The sequence below is a fragment of the Thalassophryne amazonica genome, chromosome 2, assembly GCF_902500255.1.
Source record: "Thalassophryne amazonica chromosome 2, fThaAma1.1, whole genome shotgun sequence".
Lineage (NCBI taxonomy): Eukaryota > Metazoa > Chordata > Actinopteri > Batrachoidiformes > Batrachoididae > Thalassophryne > Thalassophryne amazonica.
In genome coordinates, this window is record NC_047104.1 from 33,654,192 (window position 1) to 33,678,633 (window position 24,442).

General features: G+C 42.0%; 1 protein-coding gene across 1 annotated transcript in view; it reads left to right on the forward strand.

Moving 5' to 3' along the window:
- luzp2 (leucine zipper protein 2) overlaps positions 1 to 24,442 on the forward strand; it is a 712,019-nt gene that overhangs the window by 354,990 nt on the left and 332,587 nt on the right. The window contains exon 2 of the mRNA XM_034184813.1: positions 4,015 to 4,132. Coding sequence (XP_034040704.1) covers positions 4,015 to 4,132 — 118 coding nt within the window. The remainder of the gene's footprint in view (positions 1 to 4,014; positions 4,133 to 24,442) is intronic.

Here is a 24,442-nt window from a genome sequence, read left to right on the forward strand (position 1 = left end):
ACCAGTGGCTGAAAGACAGAGTGTGCGCTGTGAGAGCCGATCAAACCCTCTCGCGGCAGGTGTCGGTCAAATTCCAGCTGACACACATGAACATCTAACATTGCTCGCTTGGCACTTAGAAGATGTGTGGCCATTCACACGGTTAACACAACACCAATCAGCAGACGATCTCTGTCGAGCTGGATGTGAAATTTGTCTAAGTGCCCCATGAGTGTGGCTTTGCAAACAGACACAGTGACACTTTTATGTGTGTGCTGAACTGACAGGGGTGTGGCCACCTAAAGTCGCAGCTGTGGAGATCTGTGGTTCTGGATGTCACAGCTGGGAAACATGTTTGACGTGTGTGTCTGCTCGCTGTACTCACATGGACATACATAAAAACATATATTGCTGTTGCAATGGGCTGCAGTGAGCGTGTGCATGGCGCACACATTGACAGGCTACCCCAGGTGAAACTGACCGTCAGATCATAACACACAGTAAGCAATCTGAATGTCACGTCACCCACGTAAGCTCAGTTCCACATGACGCGGTGTCTGTCCCGCAGCACACTGTCCACAAGACACGCATGTCAGGCAGGACACGCATGCAGGGCTGACTGGACACGCCACCAGCAGATGTGAACATGATAAGAGCACCCTGCTTCTCATTCATGTCATTTCATGACTGTATGTCTGTGACCATGGGTCATCAATAGAGGAATGGACGGCTCATACTTGTTTTGCCCGCTTGATAAGAGGGATCCAATAAAATGTGGTGTTTTTATATGATGTGTGGTTGTATTTTTTAAAAATATGTCCATGTCCTTCTTAATATCAGGCATTTTCCCGCACCTTTTACAGGACAGCGATGGTAGCTCAGTGGTAAAGTTTCTGGCTGGCAGTCAAAGCTTTTGGAAAGGTTTGAATCCTGTGGGTGTCATGTAATTTTTATTTTTTTTTATTTTCACAGCAGCTGCGCGATATGGTTACACATCACGCAGCTGTTCGCACTGTGTTCCCGCGTGCATGAAATTGTCAAAGTGGCATCATGCATGCCTGCCCATCGGCTCAATGTTTTCACTTGGGGTCACCACAGCAGCTCAGATATTGTGGCAAATCAAGGATGTTAATTTTTCACAAGTTTCACACCAGATGCCATTCCCTACTGGCTAAAAATCCTATCTAGGCACTAGCAACAAATCTGGTGACTTAGATTCCACACAAACCAGTCAGTTTTGTAACAAAGGGATTGTTTGGAATGGGCAATAGAAGAAGCAGGTGACCATGTAATCTTAATGGAAGGTATACTGAAGAGGGTTTGTTTGACAGAACACTGTTGTGAGGTCAACACTGCCAGGTTTAAATTTATATTTAATTAATTTTTTTATTTCTATTAATATTTTTAGCTTTATTTGTGCTCTTGGGGTGCTCTCAGTCTCAGCGGTCCAGAGTTTAACTTGTTTGGTAACAGGGTTTGTTAATTTCAATTTGTTGTCTTTAGGCCAGATCCAGGAACAGAGAAAATGTGATCAGAGTGTCCAAAGTATGCGCCGGGTCTAGCCCTGTATGCACCACATATGCTACTGTAAACATGATCCACTCTGTTTGTATCAGTCTGTGGGAATGTCCACATGTTAATAGTATTCAGGGAACCCTGTACATAAATGACAGTGGTTAAAGTCACCGGTGACAATAAAATTCAGCATCAGGATTAACCGTCTCTATCGTGCTGATGATGTCATGGGGTTTGTTGTGTGATACCATATAGTGAGCTCACGAGGTGATGTAAACATTGGCCAAAAACACAGCAGTGGAATCCCTCCTGAGATATAGGGATGGCATTTCAGCAAACAGTGCTTACGAATGGTCAGTATACCATGAGTTATTAATAAACATACACATCTTCCCCTTTAGCCTTAATAGAGGCTGTGGTCTGGTCTCCTCAATGTATGGAGTCAGCCTGTAGCTGAACAGTGCATTCTGGGATTTTATCTGAAAGCCAGGCCTTGGTGAGAATTAGAGTGCAGCACTCTTGTTTCCCACTGTGCTGTAATCCTTGTTCTTGGCTCATCCAGTTTGTTTGTCAGAGACCAAATCAAATCAAATCAAATCAATTTTATTTATATAGTGCCAAATCACAACAAACAGTTGCCCCAAGGCACTCTATATTGCAAGGCAAGGCCATACAATAATTACGGAAAAACCCCAACGGTCAAAACGACCCCCTGTGAGCAAGCACTTGGCGACAGTGGGAAGGAAAAACTCCCTTTTAACAGGAAGAAACCTCCAGCAGAACCAGGCTCAGGGAGGGGCAGTCTTCTGCTGGGACTGGTTGGGGCTGAGGGAGAGAACAAGGAAAAAGACATGCTGTGGAGGGGAGCAGAGATCAATCACTAATGATTAAATGCAGAGTGGTGCATACAGAGCAAAAAGAGAAAGAAACACTCAGTGCATCATGGGAACCCCCCAGCAGTCTAAGTCTATAGCAGCATAACTAAGGGATGGTTCAGGGTCACCTGATCCAGCCCTAACTATAAGCTTTAGCAAAAAGGAAAGTTTTAAGCCTAATCTTAAAAGTAGAGAGGGTGTCTGTCTCCCTGATCTGAATTGGGAGCTGGTTCCGCAGGAGAGGAGCCTGAAAGCTGAAGGCTCTGCCTCCCATTCTACTCTTACAAACCCTAGGAACTACAAGTAATACCACCAGTGAGACCACACAGCTCACAAGAGGCTGGGTAGCAGTGGTTGGCTAGCACAAGTTTTTAGCCTATCATGGAGGCCTGCCATCTTGCCACGCTTGTGTCGCTGCCTCCAAAGCGCTTTCCTGTGGTCAGCTTGCTCACTCAAGCTTGGTGCTTTGGGGCCTTCCTGGGGGTGGTGATGATGGTGGCTGCAGGACGAACAATGAATTCTAGTTTCGGTGGTGAAAATAAAAAAAGAAAAAACAACAAAAAAAAAACCCAAAACAAAACTGTAAATTCAAGATAAATTTATGAATTGGCAATGTCCAGCAATACCTGTCTGTTGTATGTTCACGGTGCATGGCATTTTTGCACTTCACAAAAAGCAGAAGATACACAGAAAAAAAAAAAAAAAGCCAAGTTACTCCCTTCGGTTGCTCCCTATTGCCAGTCAAGGTTTCCACGGCAGATCCAAGGTGTGTCTACATGTTGATTTGGCAACTTTTGTGATGGATGCCCTTTCTGATGCAAATCCTTATTACATGGAGAATGGGCGGAAGCGCAGTTAGCCACTTTGCTACCACATCTACTCACAATTGAAATAGTAAATACTTTTGGCATTTTTCATAGAATAGCTAGTAAAATTTAACCTATCACATGTCAAACATAAGGTGGCACAGTGAATTAGTGGTTAGCACCCTGGGTTCCTCCAACCCCCATGGCTTGCAGTGCAGAAAATTCTAAAACAGCCCATTTGAATTTACTGGTCGATAACCTTGACCAGGCTGTGCCTGTCCTTATTTATTTAGTCATAATGTATTGTCAATTATCCCGTCCCTTCCCAAGTTACAATTGGCCATACTACATTTGTTCTTTTTAAACTTCTACTTCATGATAAAATTTATCAGCCTACACAGGTTGTTAAGAGGATGGCAGCTTACAAGAATTGTTGGTCCAGTCAAAGGCTAACCTCTGTAACCAAGAGTGCAACTATTTATGCCATGGATGTTCAGTTTAAAAGAAAGAAAAACAGGTTTTGACAAATGTGCCCTGTAGATTTTTCCCTCCATAAATGTATGAACCTCCATGAATATTTAAATGGAAGAACCAGGGCACGCTGCTGGTCAAAATAACTTTCTCTGTAAAATAAGCCTTCTCTAAATTGGTGGAGTGAAAAAGATTTGCTTTTCTCTTGTTTCTTTCTCATCCAGGCACTGTACTAAGTCGATATTAGCTTTCCCTCAATGCTCTACCCTTTAGCTCCAATGTTGGTGCTTTTAATCCAGTTTAAAACATCTCACTCTCCAAATGCTGCCAATAAAGATAGTGTTATCTCACTCTCATTTTCTTACCAGACAAAGCTACGATGGGCTGGAAAAGAAACTGAAGGAAGTTTTCAGTGAAAGAAGCAGCATCTTGCATCAACTCTCCAAGACATCAAAGGAGCTGGACAGTATAAAAGGCAACCTGCAGGTGAGAACCGTGCCTGTTCTTTTTCAAAAATGTAGCAGTCTGTAAAGGCTAAAGGCTAAAATATGAATGTCATGGTGTTTGCAAGAGATGACGTTGGAACTGCATTTCCTACCTAAAGTATACAAACACAGACATTCAAGTCAGATGATCAAAAACCAGCCATGCCATGTCAAGTCAAGTCATATTTATTTATAAAGCACTTTTTATTACAGAGAAAACTAATGTGCTTTCCAAAGTCTAAAAACACAGAATAATATGAATTAAAATAGAAAAGTATTCACTAAAAATACAATTTCAGTGTCATTTCCCCTCACCCCCCAACAAAGACATTTATATGTACAGTCTCAAACACATACACCCTCATACCTACACATATACATGCACATACACACACACAGACACACATACACACACATTACCTTGATTAACCCTAGTCAGGACTTTAGTTAACACAATATGGCGAAAGCAATTGCCATGGGGTCCAGTGGACCTCAAAAGTCCTGAATAGGGTTAAACATAAAGGCTTTGTTTTAAAGCTGGAATCACTATTTGCAGGATGTACTTCATGAGGGGAAGCATTCCATAAGGTAGGTCCACACTGACTGAATGCACTTTTACCTGCTGCTGATTTTACTCTGAGTACAACCAGGGAACTGCTTAGAGGTCTGGTGGGATTATAGGCAGTGAACAGGTTGGGCATGTATTGTGGAGCTAACCATGCAATGATTTAAAAACAAGAAGTATTTTTCTCACAGCACACATGGCCATCTGAGCACCACTTACATAGATGCATATATGCGAAGTAAACGTGCAATGCAATAAAGTGTTTGAAAACTTGACAAAATTTGTACTTGTAACCCAAACACTGATCACAGATATATATATATATATATATATATATATATATATATATATATATATATATATATATATATATATATATATATATATAAAATAAAACAGCTTTTTAAAAAATAATGGAATAGTTGCTGTTGAAAGCGCCTTTTATTTGGAAGCAGGTGATGTTATGCTGGATTCTCGGGACCAGATGAAGATCTCTTCTCCAGCTTTGAACTCTGGTGGTGTTGCTGAAGACATTTTTCTCCTATTTTGAAGAGCAGAGATGTTTTCTTTCGACTGGACATCGTGGTGTACAGCTCATTAATGGAAGTTTTTGAAGTGCATCTGTATTTAGGTTGTCTGCACGGCAAATGTTCCTGATTGGGACAAATAAAAAAATATATTTTTTAAATATAAAGAAACACTAAACAGTTTATATATAAAAAAGAAAAAAAAACGGAAAAAAATGGAAAAAAAACGCCCGAAAAAAAAAAGTTATTTAAAGTTGAGCTTTTGTAGTCTCCAAAAAAAGCTTTATTTGGTAAAAATAAAAAAAAAGACTGAACCATTTACAAATTAAAGTGTTCATTCAGATCAACTGTGCTAAAAGGCTAAGCTAATGTTAGTCGATCATTAAACCTTCACAGCAGTGCAGTAAACATCACGTTTTATTTTTACATTATTCTCACCTCGATAAAGTTGCAAACTAAACTCCATTGGTCAAACCAGGACTTCGCATATAGCCAAAAAGTGGGAGATTTCGGACTGAGTGAGTTTGCTCCATCACCCCGGCTGCCTGCCTTGCTCTGCCCAGGGATGATGCCCCAAATCCTGGCTTCTCCTTGCGGGTCGGCGCGCTGTCATGATTTGATCGATATCCCACCAAGTCATCAGTCCTCCCTCAGTCGGCGTCACTTCGAAAAGTAGCTGAAAAAAAGCTTCTCCAGCAGGGTGATGGGAGAATCGTTCTACTCCTGTTTTTTAAAGGTTTTTGTGGTTCAGGCAATGCAAATTCAAGATGGCGATCGCTCAACTTTTTTGGGGTTGTGGAAACAGCCAGAGTGTGACGTAGCAATCTCTGCCCCCCTTGCCGCTTCCGAAGCGAAGCAACTGACATCACAATGCGTTGGAAACGCATCGGCCTGGCATTACGAAGCATTGGGAAGCTTTGACACTTTCAGTGTGAAAGACCCTTAACTCACACGCCCCCAATAACTCTTTTACTGTTTCACATGTATTCAGTGTGACAGGGTCCCAAATAAACTATCCCTGCATGTCTCCACTTCATTTTCATCATCTGTGCACTTCATTTCCATCATCTGTGCTCAGATGACGGAAATTAAGTTTCATTTGCATGTTCATGTTGACTGATGTGGGGAATCACAGCTCCAGGGTCTATTTACATGGATTTACATATTTAAATAGGGGTGTGGAAAAGGAGGAGCGTGGTGCATGTGCATTCAATTCCATGTTGATTGGGATGTACAAACTGAATGTCCATGGATCTATGCCTATGCATACTTTGATACATTTTTTTGCTCATGCCAGTTTCTGGGTTTTGGCGTACTCCATGCTTTAGTAGGAAATCCACGCAAGTCTTTGTACATGAGGCCACATGTTTTTTTTCATTTGAGAGCAAGATTATTATCTAATTCAGTATATATAGAATCCAGCTTACCATACCATGCATGTTGCTGGTGTCATCTTGTGGTCAACAACAACTGACAAAATATGAAATATGAAAATATGATATATATATATATATATATATATATATATATATATATATATATATATATATATATATATATATATATATATATGTCCAGTTGTTTATAATTCACATTCATCAGGTCTCTGCAAATAGTGTTTTTAGCACCCAGGCAGTGTGTTTTAATATAAATGTACAGGTTTCATCCAACTATGTAAAGGTCATATGTGTAAAATATTAAACTATTATTAAACTAGAGCGAGGTCTGTAAAGGGAAATATCAGGCTGAGGTGTTTAGTGCGGACTGAGTGCAGTGAGGTCCATGCAAAAAGCACAGAAGTCTGATATCCCCGTACAGACTGAGCAAGTGAGGTTAATAATTTGTTTTTTACATAGCTATTATATATAAACATGCACATGTACAGTATCACTCAAATATGAAAGCTGTTAGTAGTCAGACCCGTTTGCTTTCTTCACCTCCACTAGCTTAAGGACCCCTTTACACATAACATGTTTGAAACGCATGAAGGAGGAATTGCATGCCATTTGTGAAAAATCTGAGCTGCCTCCAACGCTTCATACACCTGTTGCTAAAATTATTCACGCACACCAGCGGCCGAAAGACAGAGAGTACCATGTGAGAGCCCATTCAGTCACTCTTGTGTCAGATGTCGGCTAAATTCCAGGTGACACAAACGAACGTCCAACACTTTTCACTTGGCACTTAGAAAATGTGTGGCCATTTGTGCTGTTATCATGAAAACAGTGAGCAGACAATCACAAATTTCACATCCAGCTCGAATGCTGGGGGTTCAAGGGGGTTGGGGTTGGGGGGTGGTTATGTTTAGGATTAGGGGAAGGAGTAGGGTTAGGTTATGGTTAAGGTTTGGGTTGGGGCTAGGAGTAGGGTTAGTAATTGTGATTCAAAAATTTGAATCATTTTGTGGAGGGAGGATGAAAAAAATGTGAGACTGGACTGAGCATTCCACGCCCCTGTTGTAAGACAGCAATTGTAGCACAGTGGTAAAGTTTCTGCCTGTTAATCAGAGCTTTTGTAAATTGCAGGTTTGAATCCCGCGAGTGGCATTCATTTATTTATTATTATCTTTTTTTTAAACCAGGGTTATTTAACTGCAGGGTCCCCTTTTATTTATTTATTTATTTTTTTTTTTATAGCAACCCAGTGATTTTCACTAATTATACACCAATATCTCATCTATTACTGTCCTGTGATTGTATTAATTATTTATATACCCGGCTAGACATAATGAGAGCACACTGCTTCATTCATGTCATTTCATTACTGTACGTCTCTGACCATGGGTCATCTACAGATGACCGTGTGTCCCTCAGGACAGCAGGTGGAATGTTTTGTGGTTCCCCGTTTTGTGTTTGGTTTGCAGATTTTCTTTCGGTTTCTGCGTCTTTTGTGTTATGTGTGAAGGGACTCTAACAGAAGGTCAAGGTCTTCAGCTGGTAAGCTTTCAATCTGTGTTTTTTCCAATGCTGTTTAAATATTTACAGAGTACATTCATGTCTGACTTGGTTTTTCTAATCATGTTTTTTGGTTCCTGGTTTGTAACGAAAATATGCATTGCACATTGAATGTCGTGGTAACCGGTCTGATATGGGAAAACAGCGAACCAGTAATCGGCCAATCAGTGCATGTCAGCATCGCAGCCATATAATAAAACTGTTTATCCACTTATTTGAAATAAGCAAAGTCTTGTGAAGCAATATCTCAGACAAAAGGGTATCACTCCATAACATCTGCTTTTGTCTGTCAGCTGGTGAAAGAAATCATCTACTAACTCACAAGGAATTAATGAGATCTATGTATTATGGAAAAATAATCAATCACATTGCTTGAGTGTTACTCATAAGGGCTCTTCAGAGGACTGTTGTGTACCGCAGGAGTGACTTGATGCCAGTGACTTTGGGTGACTTAGATGAGGAGTATTACTTACAATCTGAGGCAGTGATAGCTCCGACATTTTAGCCATACTGTGCATTTCTGTGGACATCATCTAGCACATATGTGCCTCATTGCTGACTATGGCTGAAGAAGGCCATAGACACACCCAGATTTAACCTGGATGCAACAGATACATGGTTACTTCTAAGAATTGTGGAAGGACTGATGGTCTGTCTGGTTGGCTGCCATCCAGGAGTCAAGGTGGCTCCATAGTGTGATGGATGCAGTGATGGATGGCACCAGCGTATGCTTCCAGGCTTCACCTGGCATGAGTGTTTCTAATAATTATTCATCAGCAGAAATGAAAACTATGTTTGGGTACACAACAACCAAATTAGTCAAGAGCTCTTTTGGAAACATTTCAAATTTGCTCCTCGCATTGCATGCTGTATGTTTAAAATTCAAATGTATAAAAATACACCTTACTTGTTTTATTTTGCAGATTGACTAAAAGTGGGTTAACAAGGACCTTCACATGGATGATAAAGGGACATGTCTGTCAGTTACACAAACTATATGAGTATAATTCTTTCTGTGATGCCACATAATGCACATGATTTCCCACCAATCAGTTTAGGTCAGTTTCATTACATCAGTTAACAAAGAAATGAACAGAAATTCAATTATACATAAGGTTTTTGAGGCATTCGGTATTTTTCCACCACTGTATGCAAGAGAAACTTTGAAACACATTCCTCTCCATTGTTAGACCTTGGACAATCAATGCCCAGGGATTCTTTAGATGATAAAACTGCCACTTATTTTCCAGTTCTCCCAAGGCTGTAGTCTGAGTGATAGTTTTCACTTTGCAGTGTTGATTTCTTGTAAGGCTGTAGGCAATGTCTGTCGACCAAAACCATTCCTGGAAAAATCAATAATCAAATTTTATGCACATTTTCCTCTGCAGCAGTACGATGGCTTAGTGGTTAGCATTGATGCCTCACAGCAAGAAGGTCATGAGATTGCTTCCCACCTGGGGCTTTTCTGTCTGAAGCTTTCGCATTCTCTCCGTGTTCCTCCCACATCCAAAAGACATGTATGTTAGGTGAATTGGAAACTTTAATTTGACTGCAGGTGTGCGTGCAGGTGTGAACATGTTTGTTTGTCTACATGTAGCCTTGTGACAGACCCTGACTCACGCCCTATGTCTGCTGGGATAGGCTCCAGCTCCCCTGTGACCCTTACTTGGAGTAAGTGGGGATAGAAAATGGATGGATTTTCAGTTGCTTGTGTTGCTATAGCAGTGATACAGTCCATTTGTTTAGGAAAATACACTTGGGATACCATCGTTCTGAAGGCAGGCTTTGACACTGACCTGCTCCAGACTAACCCGGCTGACATCTAGCTCACCCCTGGGCCCACTGGGCCCTTTAGGCAGACTTTGGATTATTGTGCTGTAGAACAAATCTATTGTTTGAGGTAAAAAAAAAAACAAATCTGTATAAAAACCACCAACTTTGTAATTGAATCAAACTAATAGGGAGAAACATTTAGCATTTTTTTTTTTTTTTGGCAGGACTGATAGAGCAAGCATTTATAATTTTAACGAGCTGCCCCCAAGGTGCAGGTCAGCAACCCTAATCATTAAACTTTATGTGCAAGGATTTTATTCTCAGCAGTAGCTTAAGGTAAACTCCTTTCTAGTATTTAGCACAAGAATAGGATTTTTTTTGCCCTGCAGTGAACTGAATGCTTTGGAAGCAATTTAGATTGACACAAACAACGGCTTCGTTAGACATTTGAGCCTGAGTAAAATTAGTAGCTTTGTTTTTAAGGTAAATGTCGTGACCAGCATTCCACATAGGAATTTTGACTGACAAATTTGTGGTTAAAGGCACAAATGAATAAATGACATGAGATCTTCCTGCATTTATGCCCACAAAGAATGTGATCACCATCAGTATTAGTTTGTTAGTCAGATTATCAGAAAAGGTGGACGAATAACCAATCTTAGAGGAAGAACCCATGAAATGTTGTTGTAGATAAAGATATGGATTCTGGTTTTGTTAGTGTGACTTGTACAAATAAGGTGATATGTATTTTAACATAAAGCAGCCAATGTCACTAAGCTAGCATTTGTCATCAAAAAAATATTCATACACACACACACACACACACACATACTTAGACATTGTTTAGTGATTATCACATGGTTCTGTGTCCACTTTTTATTTTTTTAAGAAAAGTGAAATTTTGCCAAATCAGGTGTGCAACATAAATTATTTTATTTTTTTGAATTTATTTTTCTTTCATTTTCAGGTAATGATTGTGGTATGTGAAATGAAGGCATAGTTTATTATTAAAGTGCTTGTCCATTCAGCTGCTCCCTTTTTGTTTGGGGACGCCACAGCGGATAGAGCCAGATCCGCACTGGTATGTGGCACAAGTTTTATGCTGGATGCCCTTCCTGACGCAACTGCAGTTTTACCTAGAGAAACACACAGCCACTGGTGTTCCAAAGAGGTCTCCCATCCAAGTACTAATCAGATGCCGCACTGCTTAGCTTCTGAGATCTGACGGGATCAGGCTTAGACAGAGCAGACTGGCTGCTGCTGCTTACTATAAAAGTGCAGCAATGTGAATACGTTCTGGATGCACCGTACGTGCAACCACTGAGATTTATGGAGATGCATGGATACACATGGCCTTATAACACTGTAAAAAATAATTCAAAGGCACATTTCTGCTTTTGTGAATACTTTAGTCATGAGTTTGTTTTTTGGTTTTTTTGTTTGTTTTTTATTGAGGCCCCAGATCCTTGTGAGACAGAATATAATGAGGCTTTTTCTTTGGTCAATCTCACCTTATGACATCACAGTTGTAAGCCCTGTTCATACTTTCATGGAAATACATCTTGGAAACCATCCTGCAAAGCTTGACATTGCCCAAGAATGTGATGTAGTGCATAACCCACGAGACTTGTACCATATTATGTATGCAAAATCAACTCTAGCATGAATATATACAGTGCATCCATAAGGGTCCCTTCACGCATAGTACAAATGTGGTTGACTTGCACATGAAGTGCGCATGAAGCAGGAATCATATGCAAAACGTGTAAAATCATAGCTGCCTCCAACACCTCGTACACCTGTTGCTACTACTACAACCCCTGGCAAAAATTATGGAATCACCAGCCTCTGAGGATGTTCATTCAGTTGTTTAATTTTGTAGAAAAAAAGCAGATCACAGACATGACACAAAACTAAAGTCATTTCAAATGGCAACTTTCTGGCTTTAAGAAACACTATAAGAAATCAAGAAAAAAAGATTGTGGCAGTCAGTAACGGTTACTTTTTTAGACCAAGCAGAGGAAAAAAATATGGAATCACTCAATTCTGAGGAAAAAATTATGGAATCACCCTGTAAATTTTCATCCCCAAAACTAACACCTGCATTATATCAGATCTGCTCATTAGTCTGCATCTAAAAAGGAGTGAACACACCTTGGAGAGCTGTTGCACCAAGTGGACTGACATGAATCATGGCTCCAACACGAGAGATGTCAATTGAAACAAAGGAGAGGATTATCAAAACCAAGTGGACTGACATGAATCATGGCTCCAACACGAGAGATGTCAATTGAAACAAAGGAGAGGATTATCAAACTCTTAAAAGAGAGTAAATCATCACGCAATGTTGCAAAAGATGTTGGTTGTTCACGGTCAGCTGTGTCTAAACTCTGGACCAAATACAAACAACATGGGAAGGTTGTTAAAGGCAAACATACTGGTAGACCAAGGAAGACATCAAAGCGTCAAGACAGAAAACTTAAAGAAATATGTCTCAAAAATCGAAAAATGTACAACAAAACAAATGAGGAACGAATGGGAGGAAACTGGAGTCAACGTCTGTGACCGAACTGTAAGAAACCACCTAAAGGAAATGGGATTTACATACAGAAAAGCTAAACGAAAGGCATCATTAACACCTAAACAGAAAAAAACAAGGTTACAATGGGCTAAGGAAAAGCAATTGTGGACTGTGGATGACTGGATGAAAGTCATATTCAGTGATGAATCTCGAATCTGCATTGGGCAAGGTGATGATGCTGGAACCTTTGTTTGGTGCCTTTCCAATGAGATTTATAAAGATGACTGCCTGAAGAGAACATGTAAATTTCCACAGTCATTGATGATATGGGGCTGCATGTCAGGTAAAGGCACTGGGGAGATGGCTGTCATTACATCATCAATAAATGCACGTTTATGTTGATATTTTGGACAATTGAAAGGATGTTTGGGGATGATGAAATCATTTTTCAAGATGATAATGCATCTTGCCATAGAGCAAAAACTGCAAAAACATTCCTTGCAAAAAGACACATAGGGTCAATGTCATGGCATAGGGTCAATGTCAATGAGCAGATCTGATTTGATGCAGGTGTTAATTTGGGAGATGAAAATTTACAGGGTGATTCCATAATTTTTTCCTCAGAATTGAGTGATTCCATATTTTTTTCCTCTGCTTGGTCTAAAAAAAGTAACCGTTACTGACTGTCACAATCTTTTTTTCTTGATTTCTTATAGTGTTTCTTAAAGCCAGAAAGTTGCCATTTGAAATGACTTTAGTTTTGTGTCATGTCTGTGATCTGCTTTTTTTCTACAAAATTAAACAACTGAATGAACATCCTCTGAGGCCGGTGATTCCATAATTTTTGCCAGGGGTTGTATTTGCACACACCATTGGCTGAAAGACAGAGTGTGCGCTGTGCGAGCCCATCGAACCCTCTCGTGGCAGGTGTCAGCCAAATTACAGGTGACACACATGATCATCTAACACCGCTCATTTACCATTTAGAAAATGTGTGGCCATTCGCACTATCGTCATGAAAACATTCAGCAGACAATCACTGTCCAGCTGGATGTGAAATTTGTGTAAGTGCACACGCAAATGTAGAGTTGCAAAAAGCCACAAACATGTGGTGCATGTGTCTCACACGTGTGCGCATGTGTCACGCATAAAATGCGTATATGTATGTGCAGATCTGATCACATCAGGGCGGACAGAGTGGTCTGAGCGCACACAGCACGGGGAGGGGCCTGTCAGCTGATCAAAGCACACAGACAGCTGGATGACAGTTCAGGGCACACATTACAAACACAGAAACCACCGACAGGACAACTACTGTATATAAATAATTACGACAACACCTACATACCCAATAGCATAACAATACAATAGCATAACAAATAACAAAAATGAATGACCACATAACACAGAGTGAAACGTAGATCCATGTGCTGAATGGACAGGGGAAGCGGTTGTAAAGATATCTGCTCCTAGACGTCCCAGCTTAAGAACACATTCTCAAGGTGAGACGTCCCTTTTATGTATTATTTATATCAGGGGTGGCCAAGTTCGGTCCTCGAGAGCCACCTTCCTGACACTCTTAGTTGTCTCCCTGCTCCAACACACCTGAATCCAATGAAGGACTGGTTAGCAGACTTTTAATGAGCCTTTCATTGGATTCAGGTGTGTTGGAGCAGGGAGACAACTAAGAGTGTCAGGAAGGTGGCTCTCGAGGACCGAACTTGGCCACCCCTGATTTATATCAACCCAGTGATAGTCACTAATTTTACAGCTGGTTTTTATTGCGCGATGTGGCGTAGCTGCTCGCACTGTCTCCGTGTGCACAAAACTGTTGTAGCATGTTTTTTATTGTTTATTTTTTTTACAGCATTTTTTTTTCACAGCATTTATTTTTATTTTTTTTCACAGCAGCTGCACGATGTGTAACCACCTCACGCAGCTGCTCGCACTGTGTTCCCATGTGAACGAACCATTGCAGTGGCATCGGGCAGGCCTGCTCGTTGGCGCAATGTTTTCGTGGTTTGCTCATATGAGCTGTGTGTGAGTCACCCTGAGTTGTACTTATTCATACTGTGTGAAGGGGCCCTAAAGTATTCACAGTGTTGGGAAAGTGTAGTGACACCCATCGGGGAGGTGGAGTTCCGGATCAGCCCGGCAGCTAAAGAGTCCCGGATGTAGGTCTCCATTGATTTGCGCTCAGGACATGAGAGGTTGTACAGCCTGCTGGATGGGTACTCAACGTCCGGAATCAAATCAATGGCACAATCGTACGGACGGTGTGGGGGAAGAGTGAGTGCCAGATCTTTGCTGAAGACGTCAGCAAGATCGTGGTACTCCACCGGCACCGCTGTCAGATTGGGGGGGACTTTATCCTCCTCTTTAGCGGTCAAACCGGGAGGAACCGAGGATCCTAAACACTCCCAGTGGCAGGTTTCACTCCACTGAGCCACAACCCCAGACGGCCAATCAATCCGGGGATTGTGTTTTACCATCCATGGGAAGCCCAAAATAACGCGGAAGGTAGAAGGAGTTACATAAAACTCAATCTCCTCCTGATGATTCCCAGACACAACCAGAGTTACTGGCTGTGTCTTGTGTGTGATTAAAGGGAGAAGGGTGCCATCTAGCGCCCGTACCTTCAATGGGGATGGTAGAGCCACTAGGGGGAGCCCGACCTCCCTTGCCCATCTGCTATCCAGCAGATTCCCTTCCGACCCCGTGTCCACCAGTGCTGGAGCGTGAAGGGTTAGATCCCCATTCAGGATCGTAACTGGGATGCGTGCGGATCTACGGGATTTCCCCGCGTGAATGTTATGGCCCACCCTTAGCCCAGTCTCTAGGGGCGGGCATTGTAGTTTAACCGCTTGGGGCGGTTCTTCTGGATGTGCTCACTCGAGCCACAGAAAAAACAATCTCCGCGGGCCAGTCTCCGTTGTCTGTCATTGGATTTTACTTTGGCCCTGCTCGTGTCCATAGCTTCGTCAGCAGGGGGAGGTGTTGCCACACGGAGCTCTCCGACTGTGGAGCGTGGGGACAGCGGCACCCTTTCGGACCCGGAAGGAAGAGGGACGGCTTGCGCCCGGCCACGCCCTTTGCCCCGCTCCCGACGATCGGGTGTCTAACCGTATGACCAGGTCAACAAGCCCGTCAAAATCCCACGGCTCATCCTTAGCCAACAGATGCTCCTTCAGGACCGGAGACAGTCCGTTTATGAAGGCGGCGCGGAGCGCAACAGCATTCCAGCCGGACCTTGCAGCCGCATTGCAGAAGTCGACTGCATACTCGGCTGCGCTCCGACGCCCCTGTCTCATTGACAGCAGCACAGTCGAAGCGGTCTCGTCTCTATTGGGGTGATCAAACACTTGTTTAAACTCCCGCACGAACCCAGTATATGTTGTTAGGAGCCGGGAATTCTGCTCCCAGAGCGCCGTAGCCCAGGCTGGCATCTGACGCGTACATAACGGGACGTTGTGAAAAGACGAGCGAACACTGCATCAGAGAGTCCGTGCACGTCTCGACACAACCTCCGTACGGCTCCGGAGGGCTCATGTAAGCTTCAGGGGATGGGGGGTTCGTTGAACCACTACTGGAATATCTGTATTCAGTGCTCGGTCAGCACGAGGAGGTGCTGCAGCAGCGCCCAGTATGTGCGCTTCCACTAGGGCGGTGAGAGCCTCCATCCTCCGATTGAGTATAACATTCTGCTCGGTTACCAAGTCCAACCGAGCAGTGAAGGCGGTTAAGATTTGCAGCAGCTCACCTAATATGCCTCCTACCGGCACCTGTGCACCCTGCGTTTCCATTGGTGGTTCATTCGATGTTTGATGCCCCTCGGGATCTATGACGTTGGCTGAGATATCCTGTTGGGAAAGTGTAGTAACACGGACCCACAACAGGGGGCGTAAATGAATGGACAGTGGATGAACCAAAAGATAACAATTTACTGTTGTGAATGTGCACAACGGAATACAGACAATCACAGATTTAGAATCCAGTCAATATACAAAGGTGATGTGTGGGCAGGCTTGAGGATAGAAGACGTCTGTCCAGAGAAGAGCTAGGTCCCACACGATTTCCACTGCCAACGGATCTGGAGCACACTGGAGCCGCCAAGTCCTGAATCCCCTGGTGGCCACCGTCTCCAGCTGTCAGACCTGGTACTGCTGGCAGGAAGCAGAAACAGTTTATGGTGGGTGAGTGCGCACCCAGCAAAACAGTTAGCAAACAGTCAGTTCCTTGTTGTGGGAAAATCTACACCTCCTACACAGGAACACAGTTCGTGCAGAGCCTGAAAGTGCTACTTATCTGGTTTGGAGTGAGGGGTGAAGAACGTCACTCCTCTACAAACCACAACCCAGCTCCCAGCTGAAAGTAGGTAACAGGTACTCCTGCAAAACTCAGAGAAAAAAGATGTGCGTTCGGCACAGAAAAACAGCTGAGAGTTTTACCTGACTGGTAGAACGATATCTCGGCAGGGAGGTGGAGTTGCTGCCCGGCTTTTATTGTGGATGGGTAAGTGGTGGTGATGAGTGACAGCTGGTGATGAGGTGGTGATGAGTGACAGCTGTCACTCCCGGCTGCTCCTGTGAGGCGGCTGCGCCCTCTTGTGCCTGAAGCCCGCACTTCAGGCAGGGCGCCCTCTGGTGGTGGGCCAGCAGTACCTCCTCTTCAGCAGCCCACACAACACACAGTGCTTCACTTTTCCCACATTTTGTCATGTTTCAGCCTTATTCCAAAATGGATTAGATTATTTTTTTCCCCTCAAACATCTACAGACAATAGCCCAAAATTACAATGTCAAAACCTTTTTTTTTTCTTTTTTTTTTACAATTTTTTAAACAATAATGAACAAAACAACAAACAAACAACCTAAAAAATAATAAATCACTTGTACATAAGTATTCACAGTCTGCCATAAAACTCAAAATTAAGCTCAGGTGCATCCTGTTTCCACTGATCATCCTTGAGATGTTTATACAGCTTCATTGGAGTCCACCTGGGGTTAATTCATTTCATTGGACATGATTTGGAAAGGCACACACCTGAATACTTCTAAGGCCCCCACAGTTGACAGTGCATATCAGAAATATTTACATTTTATTTACAAATATACAAAAAAAAAAAATGAACAGTTTACTGGCATTTTGAGTGGACAGTGATTAAATAAGTTAATTTATGGAAACATCATGTTACTCATGAGACACTGAAAGAAAGCAGTGGAATAAAGCTTAAGGAATTAAGTAAATAAATCTGTTTTGAATTTAGTGATGAATTTTGAAGCCAATTATTAAGAAAATTATTAAACAAGTACATGAATATGTTTAAAGCCATTTTGCATCCATTAACAACAAAATCTTTGTTGAAACCTTTAACAGGTCACTTTGCTGATCCTTGAAGTGCTGAAACGATCCGATCGGTGTCGGTTGTTGTTGGGCCATGTTCGGCCTGAGCTTGCCTGGTTCCCAGGGTGAACGGCAGGTTTTCCCTGGTGACACCAGGAGCAGTTTTGGCTGGGTTTGCCAGCTGGATGGCTGATGCACTCGGCAGGTTCATTGCATCTTGCTCGACCCAAGAGATGAAGGCATTTGTTGAAAAGGGTTTCTGGTAACTTTAAAATTTGTAGAACCAGATTAAAATACTTTGTGAATTTAGAAAAAAGTTAAAGTTTTAAGAGTGGCATGAAAAACAAAATGGAAAAGTTGCTTTTCTGTAAATTCACTCTTATTCTGAAAAGTTCCGCTAAGAAGTCATCTTGTAAAAATTGAACAACTTAACGAGCCTTAAAAAGAGTTGTCGGCTTGTAACTTCTTGCTAAAGTTAGAATGAACAAAGAATGAAACAGAGAACAAAGAACCACATGGTGGCTTAAATACATGGCTAGGCCACAAAAGAAATTAAGTTCTTGTAATACAGTAAGAGCAAAGAAGAGAAGTGGAGAAGAGCATGGAGAAGAGGGAGCAGAAGAAACTGTTCTGACTTTTAAAGGAGACTTACGTCATTAACTCCACCCACTTTAGAGGGTGTGTGTGTGTAGAGGAAGACCTATGAGTTAACTATTTAAAAACATTAACTATGTTGTCATACACTTTGCTCTAAGATACTTTTGAATGAATACAACATTATTAAATTTACTTACACATCCTAAGCACACCATTTGGTTGAAACGGAATATTTCACCATCAAAATATTAATTTGTCAGGAAAAAAAAATCACATTTAACATTTAAAGGGACACATACAATGGAATATGTAAAGCATTTTCTTGAATAAACAAACCAGACAACATTAGAATTTTTATATATGCAGACAAAATACTGGGGCAGCATGGTGGCTTAGTCGTTAGCACTGTTGCCTCAAAGCGAGAAGGTCATGGGTTCAGGCCATGGCCACAGTGGGGTTTAAACACCAGGGGCCTCATGTACAAAGTGCGCATATGTACAAAAATGTGGCATACATCCATCTCCACCCCAAACGTTCAGATGTATCAAAAGTGAAATGACAGTGGAAATGTGCGGTGCATCACACAAAAATCCTGGCTTGCGTAAGAATGTTTCTACAGCTATTGCGCCACCTCCAACATGTAGAGGTAATGCTGGGAGCTATTAATAGTGTGAAAACAAAAAGTAATCAGCGTGATGTTCAAATCAGAGACACACTTACAGTATGAACATTTAACACACCCACCTGTAGCGCATGGCCTCGGTTCGTCGTAATTAAATAAATACATTAAGTATTATCAAAAACCTGAGTTTTGAACTGAAGACAGAGACTGTGTTTTCACTCTCAGTTGAGAAATTCCTAAATCCATCTGGGGATCTGAAGATAAGCTTGGAGACATCCCCCGTGGGCCCACACCATGGCTGACAGCAAGGCCAAGACCAGAACCTCTCAAGACTGCAAGAGGATTTCTCCCCTGATAAGACATGGTCATAAAACTTTGGGCCTTGACAACCAGCTATTATCTTTACGTCTAAGTATTACATCAGTATTCTTTTATTTATATATAAAAACTTCTAATGTTTGTATGATTAATCAAACAACATGCTTTGCATATAATACGAGGGCTGTCAATAAAGTAACGGTCCTTTTTATTTTTTTCAAAAACTATATGGATTTCATTCATATGTTTTTACGTCAGACATGCTTGAACCCTCGTGCGCATGCGTGAGTTTTTCCACGCCTGTCGGTGACGTCATTCGCCTGTGAGCACTCCTTGTGGGAGGAGTCGTCCAGCCCCTCGTCGGAATTCCTTTGTCTGAGAAGTTGCTGAAAGACTGGCGCGTTGTTTGATCAAAATTTTTTCTAAACCTGTGAGACACATCGAAGTGGACACGGTTCGAAAAATTAAGCTGGTTTTCAGTGAAAATTTTAACAGCTGATGAGAGATTTTGAGGTGATTCTGTCGCTTTAAGGACTTTTCACGGTGCGAGACGTCGTGCAGCGCTCTCAGGCGGCGTCATCAGCCTGTTCAAGCTGAAAACCTCCACATTTCAGGCTCTATTGATCCAGGATGTCGTGAGAGAACAGAGAAGTTTCAGAAGAAGTCGGTTTCAGCATTTTATCCGGATATTCCACTGTTAAAGGAGATTTTTTTAATGAAAGACGTGCGGACGGATCCGCGCGTCGGGACGCAGCCGACGCGGTGCGGCGGCACAGGAAAAACACCTCCGTGTTGATAACCATTTGTAAAATCCAGGCGGCTTTTGATGGCTTTCAGTGGAGTGAGTATATGAGAAATTGTTTAACAGGCAGGACATGTTCCAACTTGTCCTTAAGGCTTTCAACAGAGGTGTTTTTCCTGTGGCGGAGCGTCGCGGCGGCTGCGTCCCGACGCGCGGACCCGTCCGCACGTCTTTCATTAAAAAAATCTCCTTTAACAATGGAATATCCGGATAAAATGCTGAAACCGACTTCTTCTGAAACTTCTCTGTTCTCTCACGACGTCCTGGATCAATAGAGCCTGAAATGTGGAGGTTTTCAGCTTGAACAGGCTGATGACGCCGCCTGAGAGCGCTGCGCGACGTCTCGCACCGTGAAAAGTCCTTAAAGCGACAGAATCACCTCAAAATCTCTCATCAGCCGTTAAAATTTTCACTGAAAACCAGCTTAATTTTTCGAACCATGTCCACTTCGATGTGTCTCACAGGTTTAGAAAAAATTTTGATCAAACAACGCACCAGTCTCTCAGCAACTTCTCAGACAAAGGAATTCCGACGAGGGGCTGGACGACTCCTCCCACAAGGAGTGCTCACAGGCGAATGACGTCACCGACAGGCGTGGAAAAACTCACGCATGCTCACGAGGGTTCAAGCATGTCTGACGTAAAAACATATGAATGAAATCCATATAGTTTTTGAAAAAAATAAAAAGGACCGTAACTTTATTGACAGCCCTCGTATTACATTTTATTGTCATGTGTTCCTTGTAACTGATGTGTGTTTAAGTGTGATCTTTCTGTATTATCAATATGTTGATGGTGAAGTATTCTGTTTATCCAAAGGATGTGTTTAAGTGACTATTAATAATGTGTACCCATTTGAGTGTCTTAGAACAAATAGTATGCCAAAATAGTTCATGTGTTTAAATAATTGAATAATTTCTTTGTCTGCCTTTGAGCACATGAAGATTTCTGTGAGATAACACACCATGAATGGGCGGAGTTTAGTGACATCAGTCCCCTTTAAAAAGTTAGAACAGAGTCTCTCTCGTTTGCTCTTCAACCTCTCTCCTCTCTCTCTTGTCTCCCGCTCCTCGAGTGCGCTGCAGCTCTCTCTCTTCTTTTCTTAAACGCTTAACTATTTTTGGATCAACAAGGCCCCACGCTAAGCTAAGCTAACCTAACCTACCACGTGGCTTCATTTAACTTTGTTAAATTAATTTAACAAAGTAATTGCCTGACATTTTAAGGCCCGTCAAGTCTTTTGAAGTTTTAAGAGAACTTCAGATTTTAACTTTTCAGAATAATAGTGAATTGACAGAAAAATGACTTTCCTTTTTCTGTAATTTCCAATGCTTTAAAGTTTTATCTTCTTTTTTCTAAATTCACAAAGACTTTTATTTAATCTGGCTCCAACAAACTTTTTAAAAGCTACCAGAAACCATTTTCAACAAACGCCTCTGGGGTCCAACAAGCTGACGACCTGACTGCAAGCAGCCATCCTGTTGGTATAGCCAGCCGACACAAGCCTTTGGGATCACCCAGGGAGACCACTGATTTAACCACTGACCCAAGTGAGCACACTGCAGAGAGGCTACCTCAATGACGGACGGATGGGTCATCAGAGCCACCTCTTCAATGGATCAGCTAAGTGACCCAGTTAAAGGTTCCAGAAAAAGGGTTTTGTTGTCAATGGATGCAAAGTGGCTTCTTCTTTTTAAACATATTTATATGTTTGTTTAATAATTGTCCTAAAATTAATTGGCTTCAAATTTAATCACTAAATTCTAATCAGATTTATTTACTTAAAGTCTTTAAGCTTGATCTCGCTTTCTCTCAACGTCTCATGAGTAAGCAAAGTGTGTCCGTAAATTAACTTATTTAATCACTGTCCACAAAAATGCCAGTAAACTGTTCATTTCTTGTATAACTGTAAATAAAATGTAAATATTTCTGCCGTGGTTCATTTTGTGCTCAAAAGGAAACCTTTGGTCAATCGTATCATAGAATTCAGACTTTCAGATCCGAGACTGATTAATTAAATTGAGACTGATTGATTAATGAATGTTTAAAATAAATTACCTATGCTTTTAATAGGTGGTGCCCCTGAGTAAATTAGATGTTAAATAATAATTATTAAACCCTAAAATTGTTAATTATTTTGGTGACCAATTAAATGAGGTCTCAGCCAATTTAATCTAATTTGGGAGTTTAACAATACTTTCACTCCATTAAATTGGTGCCTCGGTGTGTGATGCCATTCATTCCAAATAATTAAATTAATTAAATTTCCTTACATGTATTTTTGGTGCACCCGTGTAAAGGACCTGTAAATTCACTACATTATTTTGGTCTCCCATGTGACAGATTTGTAAATTCACTACATTTTATTCTGGTGCCTCAGTGTGAGGCAGATTTGTAATTTTGTTACACACGTTTGCAATTATATGGGTGGATATAGAAGTATGTGCAAAGTGATGCATAAAATGGCATGAACAGTGGCTGCTTTAGCGTTGTTAGAGGACCTTGCAAATGGTGCAATCTGATGTGAGCATGTATTCAGGAAATGGGAGGATTTACTTGTAAATTATGATAACTGGCTCATAAGCCGATTTTGATTACCAAGGCCACTTTTACTGGAGTGGTGCACAAAACTGCAGCCGGACAGAGTGTAACGACAATGAGCCAGGTAGGTGTCTGTGTCCACACAGGTGCTGATCGTGGTGGGCTTCCTGGCTGCAGGTGCATTCCAGCGTGAGCTGGCCTAGCCATCAGTATGTGCCTTTCAACCCTGCGCCGAACCATGCCAGCTGTGTGAAACACAATTATTCGACTGTCATCCATGTACATCACATTCCAACTTCAAAGCACATTTTGCAGCATGAGCCAGGTTCCTTAATGTAATCGGAGCTATTGCCTGTACACATAATGCTATGAAGGCGCCATCACGTGATGAATTTGTTTTTGTTAATAAGAAACATTTTCAAATCATATGTGATGCGCAAATGCACTGGGTTGGGGTGGGAACAGGCTGGCACGATGCACCACATTTCTTTACACCTCCTGTGTGTGGCTATGGCCTCACTCACACACACACACACACACACACACACTCCCACTAACAAATTTCCCGTTTATTCAGTTTAACAGGGTACCAACGAAACTATCCCTGCGTGTTTCCACATCTTTTCCAGTCATCTGTCAATCATACACTATTGTTTCTTTTCTGTGTTCATGTTGACTAATCTGACAGAGGGGAATCCCAGCTCTAGGGCCTGTTTACATGGATTTCCATATTTAAATAGGGGTACGGAAAGGGAGGAGCTTGGTGCATGTGCCCAATTCCACATTGATTGGGATGTACAAACAGAATGTGCTTGGGTCCAGATCCATGCCTCCGCGCACTTTGATACATCTGGGCCATATCCACGAAGCAGCCTAAGGCTAAGAATAGCTCTTAGTGATGTTATTCTAAGAAGAATCTTAGAAATCCTTGAATTCTTAGACATTTCTTAGAATTTTCCCTTGGTAAGATGAAAGTTGTACAGGTGTAGGTGACCACATGAAGAGGGGCTGCAACCTTACTGACGTTACAAACTTATTCAAATAATCCCGTAACACATCATTATCTTGGTTTTCGAATACGGCAGATGTGTTCGTGAGTCCAAACGGCATTATTAGGTACTCATAATGTCCGGAAGGCGTGGTTAAGGCCGTTTTCCATTCATCATCTTGTCTAATTCAGACCTAATGATAAGCGTTTTGTAGATCGAGTTTGGTGAAAACTGTAGCTCCTTCTAACATTTCAAAGGCAGAGGAGATTAATGGTTCTTCACTATGATGTCATTAAGACCACAGTAATCAGTGCAAGGACAGAGAGATTTATCTTTCTTCTCCACAAAGAAGAACCCCGCCCCTGGACTCGTGGATATATTCATTCATTGTGTGGCGTTCAGGTGCTGACAGAGAAAAGAGTTCAATCGCGCAATCATACTCTCAATGAGGAGGTAACAATTTAGCTTTAGCCTTACTAAAGATGGCTGCGAGGTCATGGTAGCACTCGGGTACCCCGGCAAGCTCTGGATTGAAACCCTGCGGAGTGCACTCAGGATTAAGAAGACATACATTATTACAGGCCGGGCTCCAGGAAGTAAATTCATCCTTTACCCAATCGAACCCATGCAGTTAGCATGCCCCCTAACTGCATGGGCTCTTTGGCACTGTGCAGAAATGGATCGGGTGTGAGTGGAGAAGGAGGAATGGCTCAGAGGTGTGTCCGGTCAGTGATCCGGATGACGACTACCATGGCGAGGAC